This window comes from Desmodus rotundus, chromosome 13 (genome assembly GCF_022682495.2).
Source record: "Desmodus rotundus isolate HL8 chromosome 13, HLdesRot8A.1, whole genome shotgun sequence".
NCBI classification, from domain to species: domain Eukaryota; kingdom Metazoa; phylum Chordata; class Mammalia; order Chiroptera; family Phyllostomidae; genus Desmodus; species Desmodus rotundus.
In genome coordinates, this window is record NC_071399.1 from 90,444,651 (window position 1) to 90,462,111 (window position 17,461).

The window sequence follows — 17,461 nt, forward strand, 5'->3', positions numbered from 1 at the left end:
TGAGGGGGAGGGAGAGAAACATCAATGTGTGGTTGCCTCTTGTGCGCCCCCTACTGGGGACCCGGCCTGCAACCCAGGTATGTGCCCTGACTGAGAATTGAACCAGCGACCTTTTGGTTCACAGTCTGGCGCTCAATCTACTGAGTCACACCAGCCGGGGCTAGCAGCTCCATTTTAGAGACAATAACATTGAGGCAGAGAGCAATTAAGTGATGTGTCTAAGTTTATATGACCAGTGAGTGGGGAAGCTGAGATGGGGACTTCCACCTTTTGGTTCTGAACCCAGGGCTCTTCCCCCATTCCCGGATTGAGCTGGGGAAAGGATGGATGCTTCAGAGTCCGATGACCCAGGCTGGAACTTGCCACTTTTCTTGCCGGCTCTGTGCCCTTGAGCGTGGTACTTACCGCTCTGAGGCTCAGTGTCTCCATCTACGGTGTGAGGATTCCATCAGGTGAAACAAGCAAAGCAATCAGCTTACCTGGATGTGGCAGGTACTCAATACATAGAACCATAAACACCTGGAGAAGATACCCACTGTTCTAATTTCAGAGAATTTTCCTATGGTTGAGTGTGAAAAAGTTGCATCGGGGCAACTTTTCAGTTTACTCAATGATGCGTGTCTCCTTGATTTACTTCAATTCTGAAACCAGCTGCTGTGAAAATGTATGTGTGTGTGTGTGTGTGAACTCTCAGCACACCTGTACAGATGTGTCCACAGGCCCCTGTGCGCATGTGTCAGGGGCGTGGCAGCAGCTGGCTGACTGTGTTTCTCGGCTGTGGGGAGCCAGACCCCGTGATCAAACATTCAGCACTTGTCTGCTGGAGAGAACTGGAAAGCGGATCTTGGCCACGAATCTCACATGGCCAGGCGGGTCCTCGCTCTGCGACTGGGCTCCAGAGACACAGGCATTGTGCTCTCAGCGGATCTCAGGGCTACTCGGAGTTTCCAGCCTGGGAGGTTCTGAGCGACTCTCTTCAGTAGACACAACTATGGACTCACAGAATTGCAGTTATTTTTGAGTAGACTTTATTTACAAGTAGTCTTTCTTTCTTAAAATCTTTTAGAATAGACTTGGTTAAAATCATTACATAAAATAATCTTGACTTTTTGTTACAGAATATGGCACAGAATAATTTAACACATTAAATATGTTTCACTGAAGCACTACAATAACTTTGTTCCATTTGGCTACTGCAGCACTGCAAAAAGTGACCAGGAGATGGCGCTGTAGATCAGCGATTAAGTATGCTTAATCGGCTTTTCCTAATTACGGCATTTTTCTTTCTTTAAATATAGAGGAATCTACTTTTCAACTTAGTAGAGTCAGTTTGGTTACTCCATTTTCATAGTATTGACTAGGGCTGAGCTCTTTAATGACAGACCCATAAATCATTCAAGGACCATGCTTCAGCGGGGTGAGGGATGGATGTTACAGTCAGAAAGTCTTCCAGGCTGAGCAATGGGCCCAAAGGTAACCATTTTATTTAAAATGAATCAAGTACATATGAGGACCATTGTTTTCACACCCCGCACAGAATTGTGTTGCAGTCTTCCCATAAACTTAGGTCAACTTCCAGTTTATTTAAAGGACTGACACTTGTTACATTTTAACCCGCAGTGGAAGGTCACGGAAACATCAGGGCATGAATTCACATTTAAATCGACAGGACACAAACATGCACACAGGTGTACGTACTGAGTGTTCTCATTAATGACTCCTGCTTCTCCTCTGTATAAATAGATAAATATCGAATAAAGTGCATGGGAACATGTCTGTGTCTGTCTGTATACAGATGCATGTTTGTCTATATTATACACTTGAATAATTCCTTATGGAGAGAAAAACATACACATTTGTAATATATATGTAGTCAAAAGACACCTGTCAGGCAGTATTTATGCTCATTCTGATCAAGATTGAGTACCTGGGTGGAATCTGTAATCTTTTCTTTATTATATCATGAGATGTGCAGAGTTATAAACTAAGGCAAAAATACACTAGAGCAGAGACTTTTTAACACTTGTGTTTTTATCAGTTAGTGCGGTGTGATCATTAAAGTAATTCAGATCAAATGCAGCCTCACACTAGTGGCTCACCCAAAATTCCAGCTTTGAAGTAAACACCTGTCCGTGTGCCTATAAGGACATAATGAGCATAACCCTAACATATTTCCGAATCACACAGTGGCACCTTCTGTCATTTTTAGTTTTTAGTTTTTTAATTTTTTCAAGTGGAGTAAAAAACTATTTCTCATTCAACAGAAAATATGATATCACTGTTGTTTTTTTTTTTTTTTTCAATTAGGGAGTCCAGTGTCAGTGGCTAATAAATACATCACTTAGTTTTTTCAGGAAGTAGAAGAAAAAGTTTCCTCAAAACTTTGGTAGTCATCCTGGGTCCAGGATGAAGTGCGTATTTCTAAATAATTGCAAATTTTGACTTCAAGTGGTATTTTCCCTCCCCTGTGTTTGGTTGATATTCATTGGCAATTAATCAGGAAACTCATTGAGGAAAACTATCCTCAGCTGTAGAAACACACCACTTTCTGAACCAGGTCAGCAAGAAATAACTTGAATTGACTCTCAACCTACGTCTGTTAATATTTTTGCCAAGGACCGTTCCAATTAGGTCACTTTCTTTAAAGGCAAAGATCTTACTTTAAGTATTTTTATATCCTGAGCACCTAGGACATGTCTTCACAGATAGCATACACTCAGTAGAGGACTGTGAGCCCAAAGCTAACAGTAAATCATCCAGATTGATTATTCCCAAAGCATCGGTTCACCTGACTGGTAGGTGCCCACAGGAAAGTCATCTGCCTTTTAGAGATGTTCTAAGACTCTATTGCTGTCAGTCGCCAAAACCCTGAGTTTACTCCTCAGCCCCGACACCGTGACCTTGACGCTCAAAGAGTGCATGCACCATGCCGTTGTAAAGAGCAAGGTACCCAGTGCTCCTGTGGTGATGTGTAGGAGAAGCAGTTTCTAGAAATGTACTTGGTGATGTGAAATGACCCTTTGATAGGACAGCTACCTGGACCAACACTAAACAAGACCGCCTTGTAACTTCAGAGAAAAGCACAGGTAGTAGGGGAGGAAGCAGCAGTGGTTCTGACACAACATTTAAAATCTTTTTCACTTCGGAGAAGCGTGGACCTGAAATGCAGCGAGGCCAGCAACTTTGTGAACGTTTCAAAGTGGCATCTAGGAAGAGGCCGGAATGGAAAAGTCGTCAAGTATTGAACTTAATTATCTCAGCAAGACCGACTTTATAACACTGTTCTTAGTGACTTATTTTTGTTGTTGTTCTAAATACGTATCATAGTAGTGTGTAAAGAGCATTTTTCTTTAAGAGGCCATGGTATTCATCGACTTTTCACTATTTCTAGCTATTTTTATTTACAGCGGTAGGTGACCAACTCATTGCCATCAATTAACAGCATAACAATAGCCAGGCTTCAGCTGGAAAATAGAAGTTATTTTAGACTTGTTTGTGGCCTCGTTATAATTATACAACAAAAGCTCATTATCTTAAAGACATATCATTTACAACGTTAAAAAGAAGTGTCATAAAGCTCACAGCCGAAGCGCTAGCAGAACATGTTTGAAGTGCACGTTTTCTGGCACTTAACCCTGCTTTTCACGGTCGGAGTAAAATGAGGCATCTCGATGTGATCGTTGGTTTCACGAGACCTGCCTCATGTTTTTCCAGTCTCCCTATAATCTTTTCTTTTCTTCCCCTGATAGGTGAAAATCTGTTCAGTGTGCCCTCCACGGTTGCCACGGCAACTGGCCCGTCACACACAGCTAACCTTTTCGTTCACTGTGTTCACACGGTCCGTCGGAGCAGCTTCGGAGTTCTGCTTTCCTAGAGGAACCATCCCAGTGCAGTCGTTCTCGGTCACCTTGGCGTCTGTCTTTGAATTGTTTTTACGTCCCCTTTGCAGTTGGCTAGACTTGTAGGCCAAGGCTGGGATAGTGTTCACCAAAATCAGCTGCAACGGTTTTTTGTTTTCCTTGTACTGGCACTGAATGTACCGCGAGAAGGCCGAGCGGTAGGTCTTGTTGAACAGGGTGTACACCAGCGGGTTCACGGCCGAGGACAGGTACCCGATCCACACGAACACGTTGAGCAGGGCGGTGATGACCTCCTCGTTGCAGGACTCTTTGCAGATGACGGCCATGATGTTGGTGATGAAGAAGGGGCACCACATGACCACAAACAGAAAGAAGACGATGCCCAGCACCTTGCAGGCCTTCTGCTCGTTGCTGATGGACTGCATAGTCCTCCGGCCGTGGGAGCCCAGCTCCCGCTGCGTGGACCGCTGGAAGAGCTTCTCCGACGACAGCGAGCTCTGGGGCAGGAAGCTGAACGAAGGCAGCTTGGCCCGGGCGCCGGGGTCACTCAAGCACAGAGTGGCTTCTTTCTGCAGCGACCTGATCGTTAGAAAGTAGGTGATTACCATGATGGTTAAAGGGATGAAAAATGAGACGAAGGAGCCGATCAGGACGAAGTTATCATCGGCGAGGAGGCAGCTCCCTTCTTTAAAGACTTTGGAATCATCCTGAAGCCCAAAGACGGGTATTGGCATGGAGATACCTGGGATTGGACAGAAGGCGAAACGTGACCATTAAGGAATCGAATACGCGAAGGCGAGAGCAGCGCCACACAGCGGCGGCCATGCGAAGGACTTTATATCAACACCTTCCAAAAGCCTGGCATAGACTTTCAAAGGAAATTTAAATTTCTCTCGAAGTTACTTGCAGATATTAGTTATCATATAGTTATGCTCTATTATAGTATATATACTCTCATGTGAAGTTATCACACTGTATTCTAATATATGGTTATATAGTAATTATATACTAATATATAATACATATTAACTATATACAATATATTGTTCTTTATACTTGTATGTTAATTTGTGCTATATATAAGCCTTTACTTATACAGAAGTACAATAAATCTAGCTTTAATTTTTCAGGCTATATTTTTGTGATCATAATATTATATTTATTTAATGGAAGAAAATACACAGAGACAAGGAAACAAAAATAAAAATGAACAATAGTGCCACCACCCCGAGAGAATCACCATTGACAGTATGTTGCCGTGTATCTTATTTTCATGCCATAAGTTTATTTGTGTCTAGTATGTTGAGTTCCACAGGTCGATTCATTCTTCAAAGAGATTGCACCTCTTAAAACCCTGCTTTTCCTGTCTGCTCTGCAAATGAACTAAAACGTCCTTCTGTCTTAAGCAGTTGGTGTCTCACGGTAAAGAAAGGTGTAGCAAATGCAGATCCAAAGTACACAGTGATGAGACTAGTAACTGCCACTTGTTTTCCACTGAGAACAGCCGGTTCTTCCCTGGCCCTCATCTAGGGCTCCTCCAGCGCAGGGGGCGTGATGCTCCCAGCGCTCCGCCCCGCGCGCAGGCAGGGGAAAGGCCGGGGCCTGGAAGCCCGGGGAGCGAGCGGCCCTGCCCCTCACCGAGTCAGTCTTTTCTCTCCACGGTGCTGTCGATTTGAGAGAGACACGCACGTACGCATCGTGCGCACGCTTTAAAACATCATAAATGTATTTTCTTTTTAGAAAGTTTGAAAAAATACAAAAAGGTAACAGTGAGTAAAGAAAAACACGCACTCTTGCCGTCCAGAGACCCACGTTTTGAGTCGTTTGTTCTATTTACAGGCAAACGGAAATCTGTGCGCACGTGCAGTATCTTATGGACGGTTCTAGGTCTGCCTATTCCATTTAACATTGACTTGTGAACACAGCCCGTGTTAAAAGTATTTTTGAAAAGTATGACGTTCTAATGGGAGTTTAAAGTACTAACTTGAACCAATTTTGATTCTTTTTAGGAAAGGTTTTTATTATAGACAAATTCTAATACATAGCAAAACAAAACTTAACAGGATGAGCTTCTTACCCAGCTGCAGTGAGGATTAAGTCACGGAGGGGGTCTGCTTGACCTGCACCCCTACCTGCTGCTCCCCCTCCCTTGCTATTCTGAAACCAGTCCCAGACATCATATAATTCAATGTCCTCTCTCTCTCTCAAATATATATATATTCTCAGTACCATTCTCACTCGTTAATAGAAAGTTGGTATTTCCTTAATGTAATTAAATATAGAGTCGCTCTTCAAATTCCTGGTTGCCCCATAAAGGTCATTCCGTGCCTTTAGTAGTGAACGTGCATGAGGGCGTATTACATACAGAATAAGAAGCAGCCGCAGACTTTTCTGCAACGGGCAAATACAGGAGTTAGGAGCCGGATGAGACCGTACGCGGGCATGTGAGACCATGGTTAGGACTCTGTCACTCAGAGGCGGGGAAGCCGTCACGCCAGCTCAGGCACAGGGCGTGCGCAGAGGAGGGAGCAGCATCGGGTGAGATGACCGTTTTCCTTGATTCACGCTAATTTCCCCCTGGGACGTAGGACCTGGATACAGAGGGGTTCGGCGGGGCACCCCCGCTGTTGTGCAGTTTGTGGGGAGCGGCACAGTCTCCCTTTGCTGGCCTGGGAAAGACCAAAGCCATCATGTGACTGCCACAAAGGAAGAGTCCGGGGCATGGGGAAGAAGAGGAAACACAGTCACATATCTGTGTCACTTGGTTTAAGGTTGCTTCGCTCGCGAAAGGGTAGACGTGCAGGGCACCCTGGGAAAAAGGCGGGACAAAGTTTCCTTCTCACACCTGCCCTGGTTTTCAGCTCCCTCAGGGCTGTGAACAGGGAGGGCCGCTGCTTCTGACCACCCTTTGGGGCACAGGTGGTAAACACAAGGCCAGCAAGCCGGATCCGGCCCTCCACCTTGTTTTATCCCGGCCGGTACCTTATTTCTACCCTGCGGCAGCGCCAAGCTCCTTGCCCCTAGTTAAGGAGTAGTGACATTTATACAGTCCTAAAGTTACATTCGGCCCTTCGAAGGCCACGGCGAGGCTGATGTGGCCCCCGGTGAGAATGAGTTTGACAGCCGTGCTTTAGGGTCTAACAAGAGGTTACAGTCCTGCCAAGAACACGGGTTCCCGGCAGCACCGGGGGCTAAGGTTTGTGTGACTCTCCCGATCCATCCTCCAAGGACCTGTAATCTAAATTTTTGCATGCTCAGAGCAGAGCTCAGCCCCAGGACCCGATGGGCCTGATCTCCTGTCCCCTCACACTGCCTGTCCTCGCCAGGAGAGAGCGTTGGCAGGAGTTCCCGTGAGACTCGACACAGTCCTGTCTCAGTAACATTCTCCCAGTGTCTTCACAGACTTACTTGGCAATACTTGTCACTGGCCCATGCAAGGCCATCCCAGGATTCTTGGAAGGTGGAGATAAATGACGTCAGAGCTGTTCTTAAGGACACAGCGTGGTTGACGACTCTTCACCTCCTTTGTGCCTCTCTGTCCCTGGCCTGTGGCTGGGAACAGTTTTGGGGCCAAGGAGAGACGGAAGAACTAGGGCCCCACAAGGAACGTCCTCGGAGACTCGTGATGCACACCGGTTTTGTTTGCCTTCAGAACACTGTTCTATCTTTCAGTTACAGTTGACATTCGAGATTATATCAACTTCAGGTGTACAGCACAGTGAATAGACAATCAGATACTTTACAAAGCGCTCCCCCAATGCGTCTAGAACCCCCCCCCCCCCCGGCACCACGCAGTTATTACACCACTGCTGACTGTGTTCCCTGTGCTGGACTTTACATCCCTGTGACTGCTCCGCAGCCGCCAGTTTGTGCTTCCCAATCCCTTCACCTTTGCCACCCAGTGCCCCACCCTCCTTCCCCTAGGGCAACCATCCCTCTGCTCTCTCTGTCTATTTTGTTTGGTCATTTATATTGTTCTTTAGATTCCACATACAAGTGAAATAATACAGTATTTGTCTTTTCTCTGGCTGACTTATTTCACCTAGCATAGTAGCCTCTAGGTCCATCCATGCTGTTGCAAATGATAAAATGTCATTATTTTTTTGTGGCCGAGTAACACTCCATTGTGTCCATGTACCACAGCTTTTTCCTGCGCTCCCCTGTGGATGCGCACCTGGGCTGCTTCCAAATCTTGGCCACTATGAAAGCCGCTGCAGTAAGCATAGGGGTGGGCTGGCCTTCGGGAAACTTTTGATGGTAAAAGTTAAGACATGGTTTCTAAGAAGCATGTTTTGTTTTCCAAGTGTTTGAAACTATACTTGTTAAAGGTGTTCCCTGTGCTCCTCTACAAGGTCCGTGTTTCACAGTGTAGCTGTTCTCTGGTGGGAACAGACGCTTCGGAAGGACACAGACCTGGAGCTGGGCCTCTGCCCTGGTCCTTTGCTCCTGGGCCCATAGCGTCATTCCCAGAGGCCTCAGTGCCCGTCTGTCGGGTGAGGACGGCCCGCACGTGTCTCCCTGCACGTGGTGAGGCTGAAATGAATCAAACGTGCAGAGACCCAGGACAGCACCTAGTCCGGAGTGGTTGTTCTCCCAACTAGAGTAGCTTTCTCTGTAAAATTGTTCAGGTCGAATACATTAACTTCATTGTTTTCCTAATTTTGTTCTATTTCCCTTGGTTTATAGATGCTAGACTTTAATATGTAATAGATCTTCTTAACCCAAAAGAGGCTAAAAAGCATTTTGGCTGTCGGCTGCATAGTTAATAATGATGGAATTAGTAGCTCCTGCCAGGGTGACGAAGGGACTTGGTGAATTCTACTTTCGTGCGGCTCGAACTGTGGATTACTTTTCTAATGTGCTGTGTTACAGCCGTTACTAGCAATCGTGATATACACAAAAACATCAGCCGTCCAAAAACAGGTATGTTATTTCGTTGTTAAACCCGGTGGTGCACACTTTCCTGATTAATGCAAAGGGCACAGCCACCTTGTGAGCTTTTTGTCATATCTGCTCACAACCTGGTGATTCATGTAAGTGGCAATTTTCTATTAGCCAGAATATGGCATTGCCTAAAATAGCAAATTCTTCAACCATCTGCAGTTCAGATGACTGTTCTTGTTCGGGGAGGGTGAACACACACTCGCACACCCGCCCTTCCAGAATGGCTCCCCTTCTGTGGTCAGGGAGGGAAGGGCTGATGGAGCGATGTCACCGAAGCAGCTAGAGGTTTCCCCTCTCGGTTGAAGAGCCACTTTGAAGCGGCTGTGAAGAGGGCACCAGGAGGCCGTGCAGAAGGGGCACCTTGATTTGGAGGGGGAATCTACGCTTAGGCCTTTAAACGGCCCGTTCCTCTTTACGTGTAACAAAACTTTCCTAAGTACTCCTGTGCACCGTTCTTCTCCAGTGCCTCCTCCTCAGCGAGCGTCCGCCGGGGTTTGTGAAAAGAGTAACTAGGCAGTTAAAGCCACAGTCCACAAAAGCGGGCCCAGAATTTTACATCAAAGAACCAGAACACTGAGGCGGGCTCTGTGGGCACAACAAGCAGTTCAAAAACCCACTCGGGATGAGAGACGAGAGCTTAGGTCCCAGGTCGCCAGGCCCGGCCCCCGGCAGGGCACTCATTTCTGGCTGCTTCGTCTGATACTTAGCTGCTTTTGGAGACCTGGCATTTCCTCTCGCTTGAAGTTGCTGCATGGAAGGCGTTTTTCTTTATGAGCAAACAGAAAGGAGCTTGAACTGCGTGACTCTGCATTTTGTTTGATACATTCTTTTCTGGGGAGTGGAAAACAGCAATCAAAATGCTGTACCTGCATCGCACCCTCTGTGCATACTAGTCTTTCTTTTCCTCGCGACTCAGACAGTACAATGGACGGAAACACCGGCACCCTGAAACACACAGGCTCTGGTGGGTGTCTCTCTTCTGGGGCACCCCTGCTCGCTCTCTGCACATAAAGTCTGCACCTATGGTTTACACCTTGCCGCAGTCTGGGTGAACAAACAGCCTGAACTCTGGCTGTGAAAGATGAAGTTTATTCTTAATCCTAGATTTAATCTCTTGGGCCTGAAGGTAGTGCTGAGACAGTGTTCCTTTGGGAGATAAGAAGGCTGCGCTTCTAGGCGGCAACCTCGGGTAGGGAACACCACAGCGGGAGTTCCCGCGGCCTCCCGTCTTGGAGGACCTGGAGGGGAAAGAAGCAAACACTTCAGGGCTTCTGTGAAAAAGAGCAAATTTGGGTCCACAGTTTTCATTTCCTCTGGAACTCCTTTGCATTTTAATTCGTGCTGAGTTCTTTCAAGTTGTAAGAATAGGTTTACTGGCAGTGTGACAGAAAGGACCGCGTGTGAATTCTGCGGTCGAAGGGTCACCCTGGAGGGCCAGAGGGATGGAGTAACGGGCCGCTGGGGCTGGGCCTGCGGTCCCCGTCCCACTGGTACAGACTGCTAGGCTGGGGTGTGGCGAAATGCTCTGTCACCTCTGGTCTGCTGGCAAGGTAGACACACGTAGAAGGAAGGGTTATAAATGCTTGTCGCTTACCCAAGAAATGGTGGGTTTCTTTGAGAGTCACTCTAAAAATTAATCATACATTTTCAAAGTACTTTTGCCTCTATTCATTTATGGTCAATTGATTTAAAAAATTATTGATTGGTTTTAGAGAGAGAGAAGAAGGGGGAGAGAGAGAGAGAAACTTTGACTTGTTCCACTTACGTATGCACTCATTGGTTACGTCTTGTGTGTGCCTGGCCGGGGATTGAACCCACAACCTTCGCATACCAGGATGATGCTCCAACCAACTGAGCTATCTGGCCAGGGCCCTCAGTCGATTTTTCAAAAATAAATTTATAAAAAATATTAGCTACACTGCTCTATGGGCACATAAACATTTCACTTAAGAGAAAAACCAAGGCCTAGCAAGCTTCAAGGATCTATTCAGACCATGTAGCACTTTAGGGGCAAAATCAAGACTCAGCCTTCGGTTTCTCGATTCTCACGGCTGATGATTTTAACCTGCTTGTCTGTTCCTTTTATGGTAGTTATAGAAGTCTATGAGTGTATCACGTGGCCTAACACGAGTCTTAGGAAGACTGTGTCAACACTAAAATCTGCAAAATCCGCACACATGTGCATTGTTGTGGAGAAAGCGTTTTCATCAGCTTCTCAGGGAAGTTTCTGCCGAGTGTAGTCAGTAGCCACCGGATTCTGCCGTTGCCCTACACGGATAGAATACTCCCCCACCCTGGAGGGCTCCCAGCACCTGGATACTTTCTTCCTTTTTTCTTCTTTAATCTCCAAGCCTAAATTTCCTCTAGGGAGACATTGTTATTGAAGGCAGACAGATATCAACAACACATTTCTTTTTTTTATATAGCAGTTATTCTTAACTTTGATGGCATGTTAAAATCGTCTGGGGAGCTTTTAAACATTGTGTTGCCTGAGCTCCGTTCTTAGAGATGCTGGCATTAGTGCTTTAGAAATACTAACGCTCAGAATCCGCAGCCCATCGTTGTTAACACAAAAGTACACCTGGGCAGCCTGATACACAACCTGTTGAGAATCTGGGATGTATGGGGTTAAATGCGTAGTCAAAATGTGTCTATTCTGAAATAAAGCTAAATCGAGTAGAACTTTACAGCTCTGCCCCTTGCCTCAATTAAATGCAACTATTACTTTCCCCACAGGCTCAGGTTAAGTTCCACAGCAAAGCGCAGAACTGATGGAGAGGGGCCGACGCCTGCCCTCTGCTCCTCCCCCGATCTGTACATGAGTTATTGGAAAACAAAAAAGGCCAAATCTCCGAAAAGGTTTTAAATATCGTGTTCCATCCCAGGTGACATGGTACTTGGGGGGGAATGCTTACTACCTCCATGCTGAGCAGCCTAGCCTGCTGGCCCCATCATCCCCGTCCCTGCTCCCCAGAGAGGCAGTCTCTTGCTCTTCTGGCCCTAATTCCTTCGCCTTTCTGTCTCTCACCCCAGAAGTTGCGCTTTTCATATGACTGCCTTTTGCACTGAGAGATAGAGAGACTGAACTCTGCCTCGTTGAACGTGGGTCGTCAGCTGTCACTCGGCCACCTGGAAGACCACCCACGTCTCGCATCGCAGGGCAGTGTGACCCCACCTACCACTTTCTTCCCCCCACAGCACATTATAAAACCCAGACGGAACCGGAACGACGCGATGGAATTGGAAACAGTCACCAGAGTCGCAAGTAACAGGGCCTCTTGTCAAATTCTTCAGTTTGCCTTGTCATCCTCTACTGCTCTCTTATTGTTCTTTCTTTTAATCCCATGCAGGGATATGTTTTATTGATTTTTGAGAGAAAGGAAGGGAGAGAGAGAGAAAGATACATCAGTGTGAGATGGAAACATCGATCGGTTGCCCTCTGTATGTGCCCCGACTTCGGAGCACACCTGCAACCCGAGCGTGCCCCCCGATCGGGGACTGAAGCCACAGTGTTTTGGTGCACGGGACAACACTCCAACCCACCGAGCCACCCAGCCAGGGCCACTACCCTTCCTTTTGTAACAATTGGAGGTACATGCTCCGCACACCATTTTTCCAAAAAATGGAAAGTGTCCTTTTCTAGACGGCATGTCGAGCAAGGTGCTCATGAACAAGGGTTTATTTACCAAAAAAAATCATCTCTGCTCCACCTTGTCGAACCTCGTCTTCACAGTAGCACGCCCCCTCTGCCAGCCACTTGTTTGAAAGGAGACAGGTCCTGGAGTCCTCCTTTCTGAACGCGTGGAGCATGGGCCTCCCACGGGACGTCTCACTCCCGGCACGGTGGTGTGGAAGGTGTGCAGAAAGCGCTGGGGTGTCTGGACACTCAGCTCGCGGTGGGTGTGCACACACATCCAGGCCCACAGGCAGCCAGCTGTCCCTCCTCCGGCCTCTCTGGGACACGCCTTTCTCAGCTACCACGTGGACCATGCTACATCGTGAAGCACTGCAGCCTCCCCAGTGCCCGGGCCGTCCCGACCACTGAGCCCTGCCTACAGGGTCTTTGTGATCCGCTCTTAACGTGATCATTCGGTCTGACGCAGTCACGTGGCGTTCTCTCTCTTCTTTGTGTTACCCGCCTGGACCTCTCCGGAAGGCACGCGTTAGCTTGGTTTCTCAGCCCATCACCTAGTGCGATCTGAGAAACTCCCAAGATCTGCCTGTGCCCACAGGTCTTTTCCTAGAGGACTGTTCGGTGCACAGTGGTGCCCTGCCGTTAGAGGGAGAGGCCGCACTCTGCGTACCTGGGACAGCTTGGGCACTCTGAGTCCCAGCTCAGGTTGCCGGGGTGCAGAGATTCGCAGCAGGGGAGACTCCCGAGGAGTAGGCCTTGGAAGGGAAGGCTGTCATAGGAGGGAAGACACGGAGGATATCTCGGGGAGGCAGGTCAGGGAGAGATGGGCTGTCAGTGGCACACTGGTTGGGTTGTTCCTAAGAGACCTGAGCACCGGCGGGGAAGGTGCAGGGTGTGTAGTAAAAGGGAAGCACAGACTCACATGTCCTTGGCCCTGGACCAGTTCTGATGCCCTCTCCCTCCCTGAAACACTCAGTGGTGGCAGCAGAATTTCTCTGTAGCAGGGGCCTCGGGGTGCAGCTGGAGGGCTGTTGGGGAGCAAGGCCACCAGTCTTGTGGCTCCATCTGCAGAGGCAGCATGCTGCTGACCCTTGGACTGTGCGGTGATTATTCAGGGATACAGTGGGGGCAGCCCAGGAGATTATGTTCCCAAACCGTACCCGACATTTCTTTTAAGACCTATGTCAGGCCATCTTTCCTCAAGACACCCCCTGTATGAAGCCTGCCCAAGTTATTTCTCTCTTTAATAAGAACTCTGTAGTCTGTTATCACCTCCATACCTGTGCTGTGCTCACTCACACTTCTAATACCTTAAGTCTTTTCCTGGCAGTGTCGTCTCCCCATTAGGGGATAATCTCGTGAATGCAGGGCTGTCTTTTCCTTTGCTTCTGGTGAGCCACTCCAGCCTCCCAGTCAGCCCAGCTCATCCCAGGGGCGAGGCGAAGGCTCGTGGGATGGGTGAGCAAATGACAGAGGAGGAGAGAAAAGACAGGGAGTTATAATGAATGCAAATTACAATACGTTTTACAGACACAGCTTGCATTTACTGAAGTAGTTCATAATGTTTTTCTTCCCTTTTGCTGGGAAAACACAGTAAATGAGGTTGCCAATGAGCCACATGGGACAGGAAGAGGGAGAATGTGTATTTATGGGATGCCTAGTTTGGATACTCTCCTGAGAGAACTCCATGCCGTTAGGTAATGGGCGCACGAGCTGACCACCCCAACGGCTCAAATCCCCCGGGAGACACCTCTGTGGTATGCGGTGCCTGGGTGACCTGGGTTTCTTCCTGTCCTGTTCTTTTTCTCAAAGCCCTTTGTCAAGTTCGTGAAACAAGCGTGCTCAGGAAACAAGCCGCACGAGGCAACACAGGGCCCAGGCTTGTGTCGTGAGTCCGTCAATCACTGGCTGGCTGACCTTGGATGGTTCGTATCTCCAGGACAGAGCTGTGCAGGAGATGAGGTGGCCGAGCGGGGCCTTGTGGGTGAAGAGCGTCTGCACAGGGGTCAGGCCCAAAGGCAAGGACATGCTCACTGCCGAGCCGGTGCACCTGGCCTTGCTGGGGCTGAGTTCGGCTGGGTCTGGCATGCGACTGTATGCTCAGCAGCAAGCACCCAGGCTGCCAACCAGAGGAGTGGGTCCTCTTCGTGTGGCAGCGATCGGTTTTAGACATTCACCCACTAGTCAAATACTGACTGAGCACACAGCAGACGAGGTGCTTCAGGAGTCGAGAGGAGGGAGGCGCTTGGCCTGGTGCTGTCACTCCGGAACTCATCGGCCGGAAGCAAGACTAGAAGGAAGGCAGCGCGGAGATGCAAACAGCAGAACCCCGCTTAGCACTGGCATCAGAATTTTAGGAATAATGCAAGCAAGGTCCACCTGTATTGACTCTGGATTTTTTTTTTTTCTTTTTAAGGCAGCTAGAATGCAGGATGGCAGTTCTCAAATGTTTTGATCTCAAGACCCCTGCACACATTTAAAAATTACTGAGGATTCTAAAGAATTCTTGTTTTTCTGGGCTGTATCTATAAATATTTCAAACTGAGAACACAAACATAATAATTTGTCAAGTCGTTTACAAATAAAGCTAGTAAACCCAGTACATAACGTACAATTTCTATGAACAATAATTCTATTTTCCAGAGCAAATCGAACAGTGGCCCTGTTTGGCAATTTCGAAAGTGCCCTCCTAGAAGACAGCTGGACTCTCACGATGTTTCTGCTTCGGCCTGTTGTTACATCACACACATGCATCCCCTGGAAAACTCCACTGCACCCTCATAAGAGGGGGGCATGGGAAAGGGCAAACGACGCCTTGTTTTCCCAGCTTATTAACATCTAACCTTGTGTGCGTTTACGGTGTTCAATGTCACCATCGACTCACATACACACAGAAAATGTTTACTGGAGGAAAGTTCGTTAACTCATCGTTCCCCTCGCATCATTACCATTTTGTTACTGTTTTTACGGTGAGAACATCAAAGCTCTCACTCAACTCGGCAACTTTCAAGTATATAACCCAGCGTCAAGGACCACAGCACCCACTGCACCTTAGATCCCTGGACCTCATTCATCTTAGAACCGAACGTCCGTGCCCGCTGGCCGTCACCTCCCCATCCCCCCCCATCCCCTGGCGACCACCGTGGTCCTCCGTGCGCGTGTAACGTGTTCAGATCGCACGCGTGAGTGGGAGCATACAACATTGGCCTTTCTCTGACCAGCTGCACTGAGCACAGTGCCCGAAGGTGTTCCCTTGTCGTCACGAGTGGCAGGACTTCCTCCTTTCATGTGGATAAATAATATTGTGTTGTTAATGTATCACATCTCCACGCACTTGTTGATGGACACGCAGGTGGTTTCACGTCTCGGCTGTTGTGAGTGTGAGTGATGCTGCAGAGAATGTGGGGGTGCAGAGGGTTCTCTGAGGCAGTGGTTTCATTTCCTTTGGGTGTTAGTGTTACTACGTTAATAATCATAGTTAGCATTGACCTCCCTGAAGCATCCTGGACATGCCCACACCCACTTTGAAAACCACTGATACAGAGGAAAAAGCCACCAGCTTGGAATCAGAAAACCCAAGTTTGGATCCCCTTTGACCTTAAGCAAACCACTTAATCTCTCTGAACTATTTTTTCTATAAAATGAGCATGTTTTAATAGAATCCCCTTTAAAGGATTATCCTGAGGAACATGAGTGAGAATTGCTATGCTGTTGGCAGTAAATATACAGCTGACCCATGAACAATCCCTAGTCAGGTGAAAACCCATGTATAACTGAAGGGGACCCTCCACCTAGGCGGATTCCCAACCGCCACCTGAGCCTCGAACGCCAGGCGTTGGAGCTGTGGGGAGCAGCTGGGTCGAGTGCGTCAATTGAAAAAGGATCTGCATAGAAGCAGATCCCTGCGGTTCAAACCCGTGTTGTTCAGGGGTCGCCTGTAGCATCATGTAGCAGACGGAACTCATAGAGAAGAACCTTTGACAGCCTCCCTCAACGTGCCCAGTTCTTCCTTTTGTCTAAAAATCCTTCCTGTGGCTGAACGCTCCTACTCCCCTTGTTTGGCTCTGACAGAAATGGAAACCGGCTTGCTGTCGTCCTTACCCAGGGCAAACTTTGGTTCTGGCCCGTCTCCTGTCTCAGGCAATTCGGTTCTCAACCAAATTGTTCTCAGAAAAAACATGTCTCAGTGGTCGAACAAAACTTTGGTTCTTAACTGGTCAAACTTTTCATGTTGCCACCTGTGTGATCAGCCATGCGTCTTTCTGTGTTCGAACAAATCGCTTCTGGAACAGCCTTCCAGAACAAATTAAGCCCAAGAACCGAGGTTCGACTGAAGCTTAGTTTAAAAATCTGTGCCTCGTGTGCCTCCTTTGAGCAGGGATCTTTGAGAAGGGAACCAGTGTATCCATCACGATGGGACCTTGCAGAGCGCGGCCACCTCCGGAATGGCTGGGGTGGACGTCTCAGCTCTGCCATTTCCCATAATTAAGTAGCCAACGGCGAACATGGAATGACCTCCTCTGAGAGTGAGAACTCACCAGCCAGGGTTTCTGAGTAATGGGTGTGCGGTGTGACACAGCTTTAGAAGTGTGTTTTCAGTACAAGAAACTGCCATGTTAATTACTTTCACTTGTGGCAAAGATGTCACTTTACTTTTTTCTATCCATACGAAGGTTCTGGAATTATTACGCTCTGCCCAACTTCCTATTTTCTAAAGGGATGACAATATGTGGGGGGGGGGAATGTGAAATTAGTTGTAACTTTGCATATTTGCAGATTGTATTTCTTCTCCAAATCACACACAGATCTCTGCAACAAAAGCTTTTTCATAATTTGTCCTAGGCTTCAAATGATATTATGTAGCCGATTTCTTCTCATTTTCCAAGTTTCAGCTAAAATAAGAATGGTCAGAATAACCTTCCACACGACACCTTCTCTAAATAGTTCCTATGATTACTGCCGTGGTGCTATGTCCGGTTCAGCCACAGCGCTTCCATCAGCTTCAAATTATATTTTTGTTTGT

General features: G+C 47.6%; 1 protein-coding gene across 3 annotated transcripts in view; it reads right to left on the minus strand.

Annotated features, from left to right (window-relative positions):
* Positions 1-2,318: 2,318 nt before the first annotated feature.
* The window catches only part of HTR2A (5-hydroxytryptamine receptor 2A), a 41,891-nt gene continuing 26,748 nt past the window's right edge, over positions 2,319-17,461 (minus strand). For all 3 annotated transcript variants that reach the window (XM_045201090.2, XM_045201080.2, XM_045201081.2), the window contains one exon: positions 2,319-4,602. In XM_045201090.2, the coding sequence (XP_045057025.1) occupies positions 3,800-4,602 (803 nt within the window). In that variant the 3' untranslated portion in view covers positions 2,319-3,799. The remainder of the gene's footprint in view (positions 4,603-17,461) is intronic.